At 37.0% G+C, this 19462-nt stretch overlaps 1 protein-coding gene across 1 annotated transcript in view; it reads right to left on the bottom strand.

The window, feature by feature from the left end:
- The window catches only part of MTX2 (metaxin 2), a 64367-nt gene extending 50748 nt beyond the window's left edge, over positions 1–13619 (bottom strand). Inside the window, exon 1 of the mRNA XM_081261290.1 lies at positions 13375–13619. Coding sequence (XP_081117416.1) covers positions 13375–13414 — 40 coding nt within the window. The 5' untranslated portion in view covers positions 13415–13619. The remainder of the gene's footprint in view (positions 1–13374) is intronic.
- Between the last annotated feature and the right edge of the window lie 5843 nt (positions 13620–19462).

The raw sequence follows: 19462 nt of genomic DNA, 5'->3' as shown, positions 1-19462 counted from the left end.
ACTATAATGATACAGACAAAGATGAATGTCAAACTGTCATTATACTCTAGGAGCTAATTATGTTGAGTGGGTGAGAGGCAAGAAAAAGAGGTGGGAAGAAAGGATGACAACCATTTACAACACAAATCAGTTAATACAGGTAGTACAGGGGAAATTTTAGGTCTTGGAGACAGATATACATGAGTTATTCCAATTCTAAACTTATTATCTGAATGACCTTGGCAAAGTTGCTTAACCTCTTCTTACCTCAATCACCTCACTATGAAGGAAGGAAATATTTTCTAAGGTTATTGAAAGAATAAAATCAGATAAACTATGTAAGTGGCCTATATAGTCTCTAGCTCACAGAAACTAACATAAACAATGGACCTATAGGGGCTTGAAGAAATAACTATGTCCACCTGAAGATGACAGGAATGCATTCCTATGAGGATATGAAATCTGAATTGGGTCCAAAAAATAATTGGAATAATCAGATAGGAGGTAATGGGTAAGGACAAGAGTTAAGATGTTTACCAAAATCCTAACACCCCTAATTCACTTTTAGGAATTAAATGTTCAGCAGAGGGTTCCTGAATTAGTTGTCTCTAGAGATTTCTACAAAACATACCACTTTATACTGAAATTATCTATTTCAATAGATATATCCTACACAAGAATCTATGTTCATCAAAGGCAAGAATTGTGATACTTGTTTTTGTAAACCAAACACCTGGCCAACTACCTACCACAAATCAGGTATTCAATAAATATATTTTTCTAGAAAATACAAGCAGCTTTTTGCTCTCTAAAGCCTAAAACAATCTTAACCTTCAAAAAAACCGGTCTAACTCTGAAAATAAAAACAGTGAAACAAATTAGGAAACAACAGTATCTCAACAACTAAATTCAACAGTATAAACTCAAGGATTCACTTTCTTCATCTTTGGAGCATTTAAAAAATATACCTGCTTTAGCACCCCACACCCAACCTTTCCATATAATAATCCTTTGATGAGCTAGGGATGTTAACTCAATGGTAGAGCATTTGCCTAGCATACAAGAGACCCTGGAATCAATCCTCAGCACAAGAACACAACAAAAAAAGAGGGAGGGGGAGGCTTTGGTGAGAACAAAGGTAATATATGTGCATGCATGTATGCTGGGGCAGGGGTACCACATAAGGCAGACATTTTTACTTTCATAGAGTCTCAAAGATAGTTGATTTTAATGGACAATACTACATACTCCATTCATTCCCACCTCCCATCCACCCCCACCCCATTTTAGAACTTCTACTGAGCGGCGAATGGAACTAATCAGTTCCTACCTCTAATTAAGCAGGTTTAGCTAGACCCTCTATACCAGTAATATTATCTCCTTAGTTACTGTAGCAGCTTATATTTCTTAAAAATGGCCTATAAGCCTTAGAACCTTACCACTTCCACATCAAGAAATCTAATTCTCCCCTTGAATCTGAACAACTACTGTCACCAACAATTTGATAGCAGTAACGCTACATGACATCCAAGACTAGGTCATAAAATGTGATGTAACTTTTATCTTTCTAGCTTGGACACTTGCCTCTAGAGAACTGAATCACCACATAAAAAGTCTGACTATTCTGAGGCCACGAAGATATGAGGAATCAAGACCAGGTAAAGAGAGAAGACTTGTATAGGCATTCTACAGCCTCAGCTGAAGTCCTACCCAGAATCAACTGTCAGACATGTATCCAGTCCTCACTGGATCATTTCTTTGGATCTTCTAGCTGAGGACCCAGACATCCTAAGGTAGAGATAAACTTCTTTCCTGTGCCTCATCTGAATTACTGACCTATGGGATCCCTGAATATAATAAAATGGCTGTTCTGCACCCTTAAATTTGGAGTGGTTTGTTAAACTCCAGTGTAACTTAACAATTAAGAGTTTTGATAGTTACTGTTAGTCACACACTTATCATAAAGATAAAATTAAATGCTGATTCATCTAAAGCCATAGAATTCCCTGTTCATCTAAATCAATTACCAAACTCTTGACCACATTATGTTTATAAATTCCATTTTGATGATTTAGACATGATTTAGACATTTCTATTTTCCCTTCAGTTTCATTTTACTAATCCATTACCTTTAAACATTACTTTCCTGAAATCTTTTATCTATCTCCAACTTCTTTCCCAAATCACTATAATTCCTTGGCCTCTAGTCTTCATAATTTGGTACAGAGCAACTATAATGCCTTACTTATAGCATTAAAATCTGGTCTGAATGGTAGTTGCCACATTACTCAGGAGTAAAGAAAAAAATAGAATCCATTAGAAAAATATGATTTAATGACTATCTTAATTCAAATCTTACCACATCTTTTCATAAAAGGCAGACCAATAAAGCCAATTACCTATGATACAAAGATAATCCAAAACAGTAAATAAAATACAAATATTTGTCTTTAATATGTATTCCATGGCTTTTAAAACAGGTCTCCCTTTTTAAATATTTGTTAATAGGAAAAATAACTTTATATTTTCCTAACAGTCACCAAATAACAGTATGGGAAAATAAGTATAAAATACATGGCAAGAAGAAAATCTCTCTGGGGAGTATACAGGTTAATTTTAGTGGTCAATTTGACTGGATCAAGAATATTGAGAATTGGTAAAGCATTATTTCTGGATGTGCCTGTGAGGGTGTTTCTAGAGAAGACTGGTGTTTGAGTCTAAGCACTGAGTAAGGAGGATCTGCCTTCAATGTAGGCAGGCACCATCCAATCAGCTGGAGGGCCAGATAAAATAAAAAGGCAGGAGAAAGTCAGTTCATCTCCTCCCCCACCCCCACCAACTCTAATACCCACACTGCCCCTCTTTCTCCTGGAGCTGGGTCCTGTTTCCTTCACCTTCAGACTGAAGTTGTGTTACAACATGGGCTACCGTGGTTCTGAGGCCTTGATACTGAGCCACACTATCAGCACTCCAGGGTCTATACCTTGCAGACAGACTACTACAAGACACCTCAACCTCCAAAATCACATGAGCCAATAACCTGAATAACTCCTTCTGGAAAACCCTTGCTAATAAAGAAAGAAACCAGCCCAAGAACTCAGGAGGCTGAGATAGGAGATCACAAGTTCGAGTCCAGCCTCAGCAACTCAGCAAGGTCCTAAGCTACTTAGCAAGACCCTGTATTGAAATTAAAAGGGCTGGGGATGTAGTTCAGTAGTAAAGCACTCCTGGGTTCAATCCCCAGTGCCAAAAGAGAGACAGAAAATAGTTAAAGAATAATTCAAAAACTCAAGAAGAAAGACCAATTACCAGTTAATCTAATGTAACTAATTCTCATCACTAGCCAAATTAGAATCTTAACTGATGAATAGTAATAATAACAATGATAACAATATATAATTGCAAACACAGCAACTTTTATTTTTGTTGTTTCTTACTGACATAACATTATTTTTCTGAATTCATAAAATAAACAAGTTAGAAACATTACTTATAATTCACAAGGCCAAAACTTTTTCTGATAAAGACTAATGATCAAAAACAAAGGAGGTTAACAAAAGTTCTGATCATTAGTCAGCTGCCAATATTACTTTACAGAAACAAATACTTAGGTAATGATGTCCTCTTCATGTTAAACAAATGACACAACTTATTATAAAGTCCTAATCAGTGCTCTAGGCTGACCAAGTAAAGAAATATAATACGTGAGGGGAAATTCCATTGTATCTAAGAATAATGTATCCACTCAGATAAACATAACCACCAAAAGTCTTATTTTTAAATCCAAAATTTCTTTGGCTTATACAATTTCTTAGGATAAAAATATATAATCAGCACAAAAACAAGGCTAAGTAAACAAGTACAATGAAATGCATTTTATGGTTTCTATTTTGCTAACACGGTCAGAGTTAATGGGAATTGTCATGATAAAATGATTGTTTTTATGAAAAGAACCTTCTTTATTACTAACCAATCAAATTTCATTTTTATTACTGATGTAAAAAAGTTCAAACCCATGATTCATTTAGAGCATACAAAAATAAGAAAAGTGTTCAAGAACAGAGTAGAGGATCATTTGCAAAGCAATAAAAAATTAAAGTGCACATTTCTCTTACTGGTAAGGCAAATGCTTCTCTTCTACATATAAATGTCTATAACTAAATTGCTGATATTGTAACTTTTGTCTTTAAACAAAAATGACTGCCTAAATTTTCAAGATCTCATCATCTCTATTTGCAATCTTCAGTCTATCTAATAACTAACTGCTGATAAGATATTTTCTAAATGTCTGAAAATGTTAAGTACTTTGACATTTTCTTTCAAATATGTGAGACTTGAAATAACATTAATAACTCAAAAGTCTACACAGAAGTAAAACTGACAAATTTTCCAGGGGATTGTCATCAAAATCTTTTAAGTTTAAATCTAAAACTCATGAATTTGGGGTATAGCTCAGTGGTAGAACACTTGCCTAGTAGGCATGAGACCCTGGGTTTGAGCCTCAGCACCAGAAGGGGGGAGGGACTAAAAACAAACACAAAACACAGTAACAAATATTTGCCCAAATTTCAAAAGATTAGTAAATTACAGTGTGATGAATTAACTGATATGTTTAAAACACAGCAAAGCTAGCCAGGGACAATGGTGCATGCCTCTAATTATAGTGACCACGAGGCTGAGGCAGGAGAATGCCAAGTTCAAGACCAGCCTGGCAACTTAGTGAGAACCTATTTCAAAATAAAAACAAAAAGAGGACTTGGGATATATCTCACTGGTGGAACATCCCTGGATTCAATCCCCAGTACTATAAAATAATAATAATAATAATAATAATAATAATAATGAGGAGGAGGAGGAGGAGGAGGAAGAGGAGAAGAAGAATCTAGATACATAGATAACACTTGCAAGGTTCTGGTTAAGTACTAATTCAGAAAAGATGATATAGGAATAAATAAAAATATGAATACTCTGCATATTTCCTGCTATGCAAAATAGTAATGGAATCTCAGACACTGGAAAGTAATATCTTCAAAAGACCCCTTTACTACAATGTAAAAAAGCTTTGGGGCAATAATGGAAAGTTTTATGTATTAAGCATTTATTATGTATCACCTTATACAAGGTGATTAATATGCAAGATATTCCTTATACAAATGAGGAAACTGAGGACTAGAAAGGCCTACCCAACATCATAGAACAAGAAGTAAAGCTGAGCTTAGAACTGTTTCCTCCCAAAACTTTGTTACCTAACCTTTACACTCTAGTATCTAACTGAACTTCAATTTTCTTAACTATAATAACACCTATCTAATAATATTAAATTGCTAATATTAGCAATCATGAAAATAAATCATTTGGCACTGTACCTTAAAAAAAAAAGAAAGGTTACTCTTATTATTAGTAACCAGCTATGTCTAATTAGTTGCCTCTATTACAACCTATACCAAGATTCAATTTTATAATAAAGATACATATGGCTGAAGCACATCAAATACAAAATCATGAAATAAATATCCTATAGTAATTTATTATCAGAGGATAAATTACTAAGATCAACTTTAGTAACTGCAATAACTGTAGATGTTTCATGTTATTGAAATGAATTGTTTCCTATTTACAAATAACTTCTAAAAGCTTTACAGAAATTTCGTCTATACACAGGAAGTTAGAGGCAAAACCAAGAAGAAAAACAATGATAGGAAAGCAGCTAAAAATATTCATGAACATTTATTAGGTACTTCCTATGTGCCAGACACAGTGCCTAGTATTTTAGATATTTCTTCACCTTATCTTAAAAAAAAAAAAAAAACATATACTATTTACCATTTTACAAGAGAAAACTAGGCTTAAAAAGGAAAGTACTTTGCCCAAGGTCATAGAGCAAGTAGCTGCATAAGAACCCAGGTCTTTGATGGTGTAATACCAGAGGCTCAGGAGGTGAAGGCAGGAGGATCTCGAGTTCAAAGTCAGCCTCAGCAAAAGCGAGGCACTAGGCAACTCAGTGAGACCCTGTCTCAAAATAAAATACAAAAAATAGGGCTGGGGATGTTGCTCAGTGATTGAGTGTCCCTGAGTTCAATCCCCGATATGCCCCCCAAAATTTAAAAAAAAATTTTTTAATTTAAAAATAAAGCTCCATCAACAACAACAAAAATAAAATAAAATAAAATAAGTTTTAAAAAAAAGGCATGACTCTCACTGTATGATCCACCAGGAATACAAAAGGTAAAGGAAGTACTGAGCAAGGTGGCACACACCTGTAATCCCAGCAGCTTGGGAGGCTAAGGCAGGAGGATCATCAAGTTCAAGGCCAGCCTCAGCAACTTAGTAATGCCCTAAGCAATCTAGTGAGATTCTGTCTCAAAATAAAAATTTTAAAAGGCTGGAGATGTGCTCAGTGGTTAAGCACCCCTGGGTTCAATCCCTGGGACCAAAAAAAAAAAAAAAAAAAAAAAAGGTAAAGGAAGTGATTGATATTACAGTAGATTTTTCAGTATCTCTCTCTCTTCTCTTGTGCATATCTGCTGGTCCTGTGAAATCCTAATACCTAGAGCCACTCCTGGCAAAAGGATGGACAAGTCAGGCCTGTCGATCACAATACTCCACCCTTTTGGCCAGTGACTGCTCCAGAAATGGTCATGAAATCCAAATGGGGTTACTCAATCCTCCCCTAGAACATATTCATACCCAACTGACTATAAAAAAAAATTAAAAAGACAGAAACTCATTTACTGGAAAAGCTTGCCATTTAGAAAAACAAAGCAGGTGAAAGTCTAAATTATACAGGTTATTCATAAAAAAATTTTTAAGACAATTCAATATCCATTTTTAGCCTCCTTTTAAAATTCTAAACTCAGCCTACTGTCATCAGGAAAGCCAAACTATTCAATCAAAATCAAAATTTACCATTCCTTTCCGTATTGCATAGCTAGCTAAGACAACAATTCAAATTCTTCTTCCACTGTAAGAAATTTATCCCAAAAAACTACTGGATATTAGGTAGGAATTTAGGGATGTCAATACAGTAGAAGCAATGTAGAAGAAAAATGCCTCCAGAGTATAGGATAAGGAGATAAGTCATCATGTCCCTATTTATGATATAGTTCCATTACCATGGTTAACTCCTACCATAAATGGCTCATCACCATAGTAACTACCACCATAAGTTCTGTATTCTAATTAGGCAAAACCAATGGAAACAAATAGGACATGGTCTTCATTCAGGTTTGTGGGAAGGGAATGAGGCACAGCTCAGCAACTAAGGCTCACTGAGACGTGAGTTCCTTGAGTCACTCTCCCTTAGCTGGTTCCCTTCTACTTTATGGAGGGTACTTTGATTTTCAATAAATCTACTCTGCCTGTTGCTTCTGTGTGTCTTGCTCAATTTGTTGTTCAGGATGCCAAGAACTTGGGTCCCATGTGGAAACACACACACACTGCTATCATACAGTTGCAAAAATATGTATATGCAAGCACTGTTTACAACAGAGAAAAATCATATTCACAGGTTACGGCTTTGGCACACATCAAGTTGGCCATTTGCCAAAATTCCTTTTCTATTAAGTCCCTAGTTAAGGTACCCACAAGGGATATTTTACAGCAGGTGTCAGGAGGACAAACAAGAGGAGACAGCTATTTTGTACAATATAAACACTTTCTTCCACTTATTTTAACACAAATGTAGGTGCTACTCTGAAGGGATTTTGTGGATATAATTAAGGACCTTAATTTATTGACTTTAATCAAAAGGAAGATTATGCTAGGTGGCCTGATTATCAAATGAAAGCCTTTAAACTAGGGCTATCTTGACTGCCTGCGTTGTGTACTTTGAACTTACTTGGCCAGCATGACCCAATTTCTTTTATGTGTGTATGTGTGCCACAGTCTGGCTGCAGCAAAATAAGGGGGGGGGGGTGTGAGCAACTAGTGTACATTGATACAGCAGGAGTGGGAGCCGTTTATTGTAGGACAACAGAGGTATTTATACATTCCACACAGCTTATCTTAATTAACATAAACTAGATACAGCAGTCAACCAATAAGGAATCTCCACACTTAATGGCTGGCTGGCGTTACTTCACAAACCACTCCCTCTGGCAAAATGCCAGGCGCCATCCAGACTTGTTTACAGACTCTAACATTTGCCAGGCTCCATCCTGACTTGTTTACAGACTCTAACATGTATGTGTGAGGGGGTGGGGGAAAGTAGAGATGGAGAGCCTACTGCTTCTGCTTCTCAGGTTTAATTAATTAATACAACACCCTAGAAACCCACCTTAATATCACCTCATTAAGTAAATTATGGTTCCATCACTACAACTAAATACTACATAACCATTCAACATGATGAGGTATAATTTCATTCATAGCCATGAAAAAGAGATCCCAATATGTAATATGACAAATAGGTAAATAGGTTATAAAAAAAAGTATTCACATTATATATAATTTATGTCAGTATATTTTAAATTGAGGAATGATACAGCTTTGTTCACCCAAGTTTTAAAGACAATGGGATTTTAAAGTCTCAATCTACAGGTTAGGGCTATAGCTCAGTGGTAGGGTATTTGCCATTTGCCTAGTGTATGCTAGGCCCTGAATTCAATCCCCAGAACTGGAAAAAAAAGAAAAAGAAAAAAGAAAAGAGTCAATCTGGACAACATGACTCCAGGTAATTTTTACTTTATTCCTTATATTGCTGATATGATACTACAAATCTTTCTTATATACAGAGGGAAAAAATGTCACTTATTCAAATGGTGTCCAGAATCTTAAGAAACAGAAATTGTCTAAATAAAGTGAACATTTTGGACAAAGAACAACATGTGCCAAGATTTAACACTACAAATAGTTTAGTAGGATGGAATTCAGAGAAAGGAATGACAAGAGATGAAGCTAGAGAGAGAGACCTGGACTTAGTCGTGGAGCATCTTATATGCCGCTTAACTCTACTGACACTGGTAAATCAATGAAAGTATTAAAACAAGAGAAGTCACCCCAATATTTTAGGAAAATGGAAATAAAACAAATAAGCAAACAAAAATACCCACTCAGGTTTGCAATACAGAGACTCTTTAAGAAGGCCAGGCCTAAAGCAATGAAATCAATGCAGATACTAATACAGAAATCCAAGTGAGAAATAACAAAAGCTTGAAATAAAGTAATAGCAATAAGTTAAAGATAGAGCAAGGAAGTCAGACTAATGAGTAGTAGACAGAGTAGTCGATCTCAGAGTTCCATTTGAGGGCATGACCAGAAGACCTCCCACTTGGTCCTACCTCTTAAAAGTTTCCACCCCTTCCCAATACACACACTCTGAGGATCAACCAAGCCTTTAATACGTGGACCTTTGGGGGAACATATCAGATACAGGCTATGACAGCTTCCAAAATGATGTTGTTAAGAATAAGGCTCTCATTGTGATGCATTCTGCTGTCGTGTATTTAAAAAATAAAAGCAATTAAAAAAAAAAAAGAATAAGGCTCTCAAGGAAGACACTAAGAAAATATCACAGACAGATGGCAGATGCCTTTAAATGTTTTCAAAAGAAATATCAAAAGCACGTTATCTCATGTCCATACAAAGAATAATAAAGTGAATGTCAGATATGCTAAAAATTAGTGCTCTCAAAACAAAACCAATTCCTAATGACTCATTTAGTTACAATAAGACTATATATATACATAGTCTTATATATATATATATATACACACACACACACACACACACACACACACACATATATATATATCCCTTCTTGAGATTGACTCCTTGAAGAAAACCATATGACTACCAGAAACAGAATACTGTAAATAGTTGTTGCATCTAAGTCATATTTATAAGTCACTGAGAAGTCAAACCCAAGATTTTTGATGAATGATTATTTTAGTTTGCCTTTCCTTTTTCACTTATTAAAAAATCTTTTTGATTTAAAAAATTAGAATCATTTAACTTATAAAAGTAAAATATGCTATTAAAGAAATTTAAATAATTCAGAAACAAAGTTTCTACACTCTCCATCAACATCCTATCTTCATTACCTTGAAATTCCTAGTGAAAATTAGTTAAATACTATCCTGCAAGTTTTTCTGTTTATATAAACATAAACATGTCACCCAGCATGGTGGCATATACCTGTAATCCCAGCAGCTCAGGAGGCTGAGATAGGAGAAACTTAAGTTCAAAACCAGCCTCAGAAAAAGCAAGGCGCTAAGTAACTCAGTGAGACCCTGTCTCTAAACAAAATACAAAGTAGAGTTGGGGATGTGGCTCGGTGGCCAAGCGCCCCTGAGTTCAATCCCTGGTACCCCAAAAAATAAAATAAAAATAAACATGTCTACATACGTAAGCTTTATTAGACTTACAATGATATATACCACTGTATAACTTTTACTTAATATGATTTATACTTTGAAGTCAATATATTTAACAGGGTCTACCTCTTCATTTTTAGTATCTGATAAATACGATGTTTTTATCTACGTATACGTTGCAGAAAGATTACATCAAATGAATTAATATAGCCATCACTTCATGAACTTTTTGTGTGCAATGAGCACATTTTAAAAATCTATTCTTTTAGCAATTTTGAAATACACATTAACTGTGGTCATCATGCAATACAATAGAGCTTTAAAACTTATCCTTCCAGTCTAAATATAGTCTTTGATCAACATCTCTTCTTTCACTATCCCATACCCCACCCCTTCCCCACTTCTTTTCTACTGTTTCTACAAGAACGTTTTTACATTTCAGATATAAGTGAGATCATACAGTAATTGTCTTTCTGTGCTTATCTGATTTCACTTAACATAAGATCCTACAGTTCCATCCATGTTATCACAAATGGTGGAAGCACTTCCTTTATTAAGGCTGTATAGTATTCCATTGTATATATAAATCATGTATTTTGATACTGGGGATTGAACCCAGGACCTCACACATTAATAGGCAAGCACAGTACCACTGAGCTACATTCCCAGTCTCAACAAATCACATTTTCTTTATCCAGTCATCTGATGGTGGACATTCGGGTTGCTTCCATATCTTGCCTATTACAATGGCTTTACAATGATGATGAGAGTAAATATATCTCTTCATCATACCAATTTCAATTCCTCTGGATAGACACTCAGAAGTGTGAATGCTAGATCAGTACCATAATTTCATATATATTTAGGACATTTCTAGTTTTTGCTATTATCAATAGTGCTACAATTAGTACTAGTATATATTTCTTTATGTACTGGTCCTCATTTTTCCATTATATAAATCCCTATAAGGGGATTTCTGGGTAAGAGGATGACATTTTAATAAATACTGCTATATTAAGTTCCTAAACAGTAATAATTTAGACTCACCAATAATTTCAGGGTAACTGTTTTTTCCATGCTCTTGTCAAGATTAGAAATTATCATACTCATTTCTGTTCATCCAACTAGGTGAGAATATTATCTATTAATGATGGTTAATCTATTCATTATCTACTTGCAATTCCCCTTTTGTGAAATGCCTGTTCATGTCCCTTGCCTTAATTCTGTTTTTCCCCCTCCAATTAATTGCTTTTTTCTTAATTTGTATGATTACGTCTTAAACTTATGATGTCTTTCATTATGCAAAGCTCTTAAAACTTTTCCACAACCAACTCTGCCAATTTTTTCTCTTATGGAATCTGGATTCTGTAACCTGCTTAGGTCTCTTCCATTATCCAATATTTTCTAAATAATCTCCTGTATTTTCTCCTACTATTTTCTTCCAATTATTTTACTACAATTTGATTTGTGTTGCTATTTTACATTTAAATCTCTAATCCATCTGAAATTTATTCATGTGGTGCTATCACTTAGAAGCTGTTCCAACATCATTTATTGAACTATCCATCTTTAAATGCTTCCTCCTAGAGTAATAAATCCCTATAAACAGCTTAAAATGGCAGGCAAAATTCCTAGCAATTCTTAAACTTCACTAATTGAGGCAGAATTTCAAACTTACTAAAAATTTATTCAAAAACATTAATCATTTTCTCTTTAAAATAAAATCACACAGATGGAATGATGTCACATGCTTGTAATCTCAGCTACTTGGGAGGCTGAGTCAGGAGGATTACAAATTCAAGGTCAGCCTGAGCAACTGAGGGAAACCAGATCTCCAAGTAAAAGGGAATGTAGCTCAGTGATGGAGTGCCCCTGGATTTGATCCTTAATAGCAGGGGGTGGTCACATATTGGGTACATACACACAGTATATCAATATCAGCATACACTATAAAATGATTTAATGTAATAGCAATCCAAGTCACTGATCTAACTATATGAGCCAGATTTTTTATTTTTAAACCTAAGTGGCAAAAATAAAATAATTATGGCTTGAAATCTCAAGATTGATCATTGATTCATGCCATAGATATTTTAACAGGGGTTTGGGATACAATGGAGATCAAAGTAAGTCTGATCCCTGCTTTCATGAAATTCACCATGGCTACTTCTCTCTTCTTCTAGAAAAAAAAAATGTATTCATTTTAACTGGAAAAGGAAAAAAGAAATAGATATTCACACAAATGCAGTGAAAAACATTTTGGCAAAGTATAACGCATTCTTACTTTCCATTTCCAAAATATTACTTTTTTCTTCCAAATGTATTATTTATCCTGGTGACTGTCTCATTTATTATTCTTAAATGGAAAACACTGAAGTTTACTCCATTAACCTACACCTAGATACACATATGTCTAGTCTCCTTACTAGTCTCTCTCTTAATATTTAATTTCTTTCAACACAATAAATAAAAATCCTCCGTACGAAAACAAATATTATAAACTTATTGACAGCAGTCAAGATCGGTCCAACAAATCAAAGGTATTGCTTTAAAGTACATGTAGATTTAAAGATATTTCAATGAACCTCAGACTTAATAAACGGTAGTATTGTGTCGGTGGAAGAGCAAGCAAGAACCTGGGGGCACCTCAATGACAAGAGGTAACAAGGACAACTCACTGACAGTCACTTAAAATTTGTGGTCCCACGACCTAAGAGACCGCCCCCACTCTTAAACTGAAGCCCTGGGGCAACCAGGCCTGTGGCCACGCCCCCCAACTCAACAGCAGCCCAGGGCCTCCTCCACACACCCCAGCCGCTCCCAAAGGACTGGGGAGCGGGACAATGCACAGCCCTGGGAAAGCAGACGGACTCCTGCCCCTGCGGAGTGACCTTGGCCCCAGTGCCCTCCTCAGTTTTCTCATCGGTAAAGGGAGACTAGTATTCGGTGGATGCCTCCATTCCCGGACCGAGGTTCAGCATCCAACTCCACAAGGATGGAGCTTTTCCAGTCCGATATCCCACGTAACTCCGCGCACCTGCCCCGCGCCGCCCCCGCCTCGGTCCCGGGCCACGCGTGCTACCTGCGATCTGGGAGACGAAAGCTTCCGCCACTAGAGACATGTCGGCTGGGCAGCTCCGCGAGCGGGTGCCTGCTCCCCGCGTACGTCAGCGAACTCCGGTACAACCCCGGCGACTCCGGCAGCTAACGAGCCTAACCTGGCTGAGGCGCAGACTCGTTAAGCCCACCCAGCAACTGCAGCCGCGGCAGCCAGGCCCCCCCAAGGTTACAGCCAGGCCGGGCCAGGAACTTCCGGTGCAGCTGACAGCGGCGCGCTAGCACTTCCGCCAGCCCCGCCCCCGTGCCCTTCTATCCGGCGCGCGCGGGCCAGGCTGCCCCACATTCCGAGCCTCTGCCCGGTGGGTGCAAAGCGGGCCCAGCGTCTGACTCGCCTGCTAGCTGGGGTGTCGGACGGAGAACCCCGGAGGCTCATCAGTGTCCTTTCTTTAAGCAACGATTTTGTTAAGCAAGTAATAACATTTATAGGCTCCCACTAGACAGCAGGCTCTTCAAAATGTATATTTATATTTATTTCGTCCTCTCAACAACCCATCAAGATGATATTGTTATCGCCATGTTAAGGATAAGGAAACAAGCTTAGAGAGTTTAAACTGCCTGCTCAGGGACTGCCCAGAAACCAAATGAATTCCCTCTATTCCACTCAACTGCCGGGTTGATTGGTCCATGGACAGAAATTAGTGTTAATTATTTCTTTATTCAAATATGCTTGCCTGAAAGAAGGATGTTTAAGCAGCTCCTAATCTGAAAGTGTGGTGCTTCGACTCAACACACCCGAGATGAGTCTCAGCTTGGAAAGTAAGGTGCTTTGGTTTCACAGGCTTCTCACCTCTTAAAGAGTGAGGTGGGCAGGAGAAGGAGGGAACACTAAATCCCATAAGTGAATCCTTCCCCGTAGCCTAACCACTTCTTAAATTATACATACACTATTGGCAAAAAATCGTACATGCTACAGATTTAGAAACATAAGATTACAAGTGGAGCAGACTTCAGAAATCATCTGTTGAGCCAAAGCCCCCTTTCACTGATGAAAAACAGGTTCAGAGAGGTGAGGTGACTCATTTTAAAACACACAATAAATCAAAGAGTCAGATAGGTTACTAAGTTTGTACAAAGGAAACCTGGTGTTCTAAGAATTAGAATTACTGTCCATGACATTGAGAAAGCTATCTCCTTCCTTTGTATCCATATACCTCTGAACCTCTATTACAGCTTATTCTTCATATTTCTGTTTTATTGACTAGTATATTAGTTTTCCAAAATTGCCATACAGATTACCACAAACTGGATGGCTTAAAACCACAGATATTTATTCCCCCAGTTCTAGAAGCCTTTAGTCTGCAATCAAGCTATTAGTAGGACCATCCTTTCTCTCAAGGTTCTAAGGAGGAATCCTTCTCTGATTCTTAATTGTTTCTGGGGATTGCCAGCACTTCTTAACTTACAAATTCATTTCTCTGTCTCTGGACTCCATCATCACATAGCATTCTCCCTGTGTGTCTATGTGCCCAAATTTCCCCTTCTTAAAAATGCACCAGACGTTATATTAAGGGAGACTCTAATAGAGTGTGACTTCATTTAACATTGATTAAAACAAAGAACCTATTTTCAGGAAAGGCTACATTCACAAGCTTTTTCGCTCCTGAGACTAAAAGACCCAACCAGAACAATTTCAAAGGAGGAAAGATGTATTTAAGGGTTCATGATTTCAGAGGTCTTAGTTCATAGATGGCCAGCTCAAAATGAGATAGAACATCATGGCAGAAGGGTGTAGCAGAGGAAAGCAGCTCACATGGCCACCAGGAAGCAGAGAGGAATAAACTCCACTCTCCACATACAATATGTATACCCCATAGCCAAGCCCCCAATGAACTACTTCCTCCAGCCACACCCAACCTGCCTTTGGTTACCACTCAGTTAATCCCATCTGGGACTAATTCACTAATTAGGCTAAGGTTGCAAACCAATCATTTCTCCTCCAAAACTTCTTGCATTGTCTCACATAAGAGCTTTTCAAAGACACCTAACATCCAAACCACAACACACAGACACCAGGGGTTAGGATATAAACCTATCTTAAAGGAGGACAATTCTACCCACTACGTTGGATAATAAAATTTTTAAGAATAAGTCATCAATATTTGTATCCCCTCAGCAATAAATATACTTATTAAACTAAATTTGCATTTACCCAATAAACACAAAAGTGTCTTAAAAAGCAGTATCTTGAGCACTTGGCTAGCATGTGTGAGACAATGGGCTCAACCCCCAACACTTCAGGGGGCAGAAAAAGGAGAATCTTCTCTCTGGCTGAAATTCAGAATTAACAAGGAGCTATAGATGGATAGAAACACAAGATAGTGGGTCGTTGTGTTGAAGGAGGTAACACTAATAGTAAAGAGTATGTGATACCCAATTTCCGCCTCATCCTGTTGGTGATGTTGACCAGGAGAAATGAGCTCCCAGTGTTTTGATGTCAATCAAAAGAAAAAAAATTAGTTCCTGTCTAATCTGTGCACTGTGAAGAATTATGTATAACTGTGAAAATATAGATCTGTCATCACTTCAAGTTCTACTAGCAATTATTTGTCACCTTTATAAAGCTGAAAATACAATGTTTTAACCACTTTTTGACATGCTCCATGTCATAAAGGCTGAGTGAAAACTTAAGCCAAAGTAAAGAGCCCTGAATATTGGACTATGGAAACCAAGACCAAACAAGTCCAAGGAGTAGAAGTGACCCCCAAAGTGGAAGACAGTGGCAAGATCCAGGAACTGGACAAACATGCAAAAGAAACAAAACAAGATTGAGGCAAAATAGAATGTGTCCTCATGATTCAGGTGAAGCATTCATGGCTTGATGCATGGTACATGAATGAACCAGGCTGGCTCAACAGTAGTGGGTTGGGGCTAATACCAACCTTTGCTATTATAGCAAGTGACTTTGTCTGTTAGGGGGCTAAAACAGAATACCTTAGACTGAGTCGTTTATAAACAACAAATTTATTGCTTCTGAAAGCTGGAAAGTCCAAGATCAAGGTACCAACTGATTTAGTGTCTGGTGAAGGGTGCATTCCACATATATGGTTCCTACTACATATCCTTGTACAGCACAAGGGCAAAAAGGAAAGTAGCTCCCTCTTGCCACTTTAAATGGCACCATCCTATACACAAGGGTGGAGCCTTCCTGACCTAATCACTTCCCAAATGCCCCACCTCTTAATACTGGCATATTGTTCATTACACTTCAACATATGGATTTGGAGAGAAACACCAATATTTGACCACAGCAGTAAGCTTTTTAGCAAAAAAAAAAAAAAAAAAAAAAAAAAAAAAAAAAAAAAAAAAAAAACAGATCTGCTGGGGGCATTGTCTATACTCAACTCTTTCTTCATTGCAGCCAGGAAAGCAGATCATCAGCACCATATGGATTTACTTTTTTTCCCTGACTGACAAGTTCTTTTGCTTCCCACACAGGCAAATTCAGACTGGAAAAAATCTGTAATGTGGGAGGTCTTTATTACTAAAAATTAAGTCCAATAAAATGCAGATGTCCTGACGGTGCCCACAAACAAGCTGTCTTTGTAATAAAGAGCCAACTGGAGAAAATATATTTATACATCTATATTAGAACAACTGGCAGATTTCAAACTGAAGATCTGTTTAAGATCACCACAATTAAGGGAAATGCAAGAAAACCAGCCGCTGGAATTTTTTAAGAATGAGGTTGTAAAACAAAAGTGCTAGGGAATCCACATAATACTAAAAGAATAATCACACAATTAATTAAAATAAAATATTAATTCATGACATTAACAATCTTATTGTTTGCCCTAATAAAACCACTTTTCTTACAAAACTGTCATATTTTCATGTCCCTAGTCTAGATTTTAATGTTACTGTATTAAATAGTAAAAAAAAAAGTCCTTATGAATATATACTTTACTAAATTAAAATAGCATGGCATTTTATCTGCATTTCAATTTTTGTCTGACACAATGTTAATATTTTAATGTAAATACTGTAATTTCTAAAGGATCTCTGCAAGAGAAACTTTTGCCTAGGACTCCTTCAAAATTATATTTTTTATTTGACAATGATATGATGCTGAGGGCCATTTCGAAGTAGGAATGACGCATCGAAATTTCCTAAAATCCAAGGTCTTAAACTGGGAACGCCCTTAACCCAAGGAGGGGGATACTTCCTCAAACTGCAGGACACACCCTAATCCTGGATCCTCCCTGGTCGTTGAGCAGGGTCACCTTTCTCAAACACACATGCAAGGTCAACAGCGAATTTAACATGGGGTACGCTGGCAAGGTCAGGCTTTCAAATCAAGTTAGCCCTTTTTTGCACCATCAACAGAATTAACTGTAGTTAATTCACTTAACCCAAATAGAATATAGTTAAACACACTAAGGTAACCACATTATGCCCCAGAACTTTCTGTCCATTTGTTATCAATCTTTACCTATTTAAAAATAGTGGAATGGTAGACAACTACAAACAACCTAGTATTTGGGATTTATAGGAAAAAAATATTTTTGTTGTAGTTGTTATTGTTGGCACTGGGGATTGAACCCAGGTCTGCTTTACCACTGAGCTACATCTTCAGTCCTTTTTATTATTTTTTGTTGTTGTTGTTGTGAGACAGCATCTCTCAAGGTTTCTGAGGCTGTCCTCCAACTTGTCATCCTCCTGCCTCAGCCTTCTCAATCCCTGGGATTACAGCCATGTGCCACCATATTCGGTCAAAACAATTTTTTAGAGGATACAGAAATTTGGCAGTTATTTATCCTTATATCTCTCAACTCCTTTCCTCCCTTTTCAAATTTCTAAGAAATCACAATCAAGGACTATTACATTCTTGCCCTGTTTTTCACTTTCTGATCATATCCCCTTGTATTTTAGGTTAATACACTATCACATAAACTACAGTATATTTAACTGCACTTTGAGAAATATCCACATTAATGATTATTGTGAACTAAGAATTTTCAAATATTCTGATTTTTCAAAAGATATTAAAATGCTAATTTCCAAAATATTTTTCCAAATGGGCCTATCTGTTGCTCACTTTCAAAACTTATTATTAGGGGCTGGGTTTGTTTACCATATCTACTGACTGTGCTCTTCCCTGGGAGAGATAATGTCTTATCTACAGTCACAACAACTGTATTAGTGTACTTTCGTGGTTACAAGTTATAAAAACACCTAGCTGAAGTGAGTATAAGTGTATTGTATCACTGTGGTAGAAAAGATATTGGGGTAATTCTCAGATCTGAATGAAGAGCTCCGGGAACCAGCTTGGCGCACCAGCTCTCTGTCTCTCTACCTCTCATCTCTATACAGCTTTGTTCTTTTTAACTGAAGACACACGTTCTCCCAAGTGGCAGGAAAAAGGCTGCCAGCAACACCAACTTGACATCTGCCCAGCTTGGCAAGCCCAAGAATAAAGAGGATTTCTCTTCTGATTTCCACATGTTAATCCTGGGGAAGAATTATAATTGTCATGTTTGGATGTTGGATGTTCTCATCCCTAAATTCAATACTCAGTCCTAGCAAATGGATCAGAGTGACCAGGACCAGGGGGCAGTGGTGAAAGGATGGACCCTGTCACAAGAAGGAAACTAGGAGAAAATTCTCCAAGCAGTCAAAATCATGGTATCATTGTGCACAGTAAGAATAAAGAGTGCTATACCACACTTACCACTTCTTTTAAAACTTAGACAAGTCTCTTAAGCTATTTAATATTTTTCATTTCCATAAAGGGAGTAGTAAGATGTAATGATGCCTTCCTTACAGCTTCTTGGGCTGGGGAGAGGGAGAGGAATTCAGACATTGTGCTAACTTAAAACAGAGCTGAGGACCCCTCCATTAAAATTACTATATAAAACTACTATAAAATTGCATTGAGCTAACTCAGTTCTAAATCACTACAGCAGTGAACTTACAGGTTTTCACACAAAACAAAAACACGTCACACAATTGTCTTATCCTTCTAGACCTGGCTAACAAGAACATATTTATTCTAAAGCTATAATTAACATGTTTGAAGTCTATATATCAGCATGGAAATGTGAATGATGAAA

This window comes from Spermophilus citellus (assembly GCF_964194105.1).
Source record: "Spermophilus citellus genome assembly, chromosome: 11".
Classification (NCBI taxonomy): Eukaryota; Metazoa; Chordata; class Mammalia; order Rodentia; family Sciuridae; genus Spermophilus; species Spermophilus citellus.
This window is presented reverse-complemented; position numbering and strand designations above follow the sequence as displayed.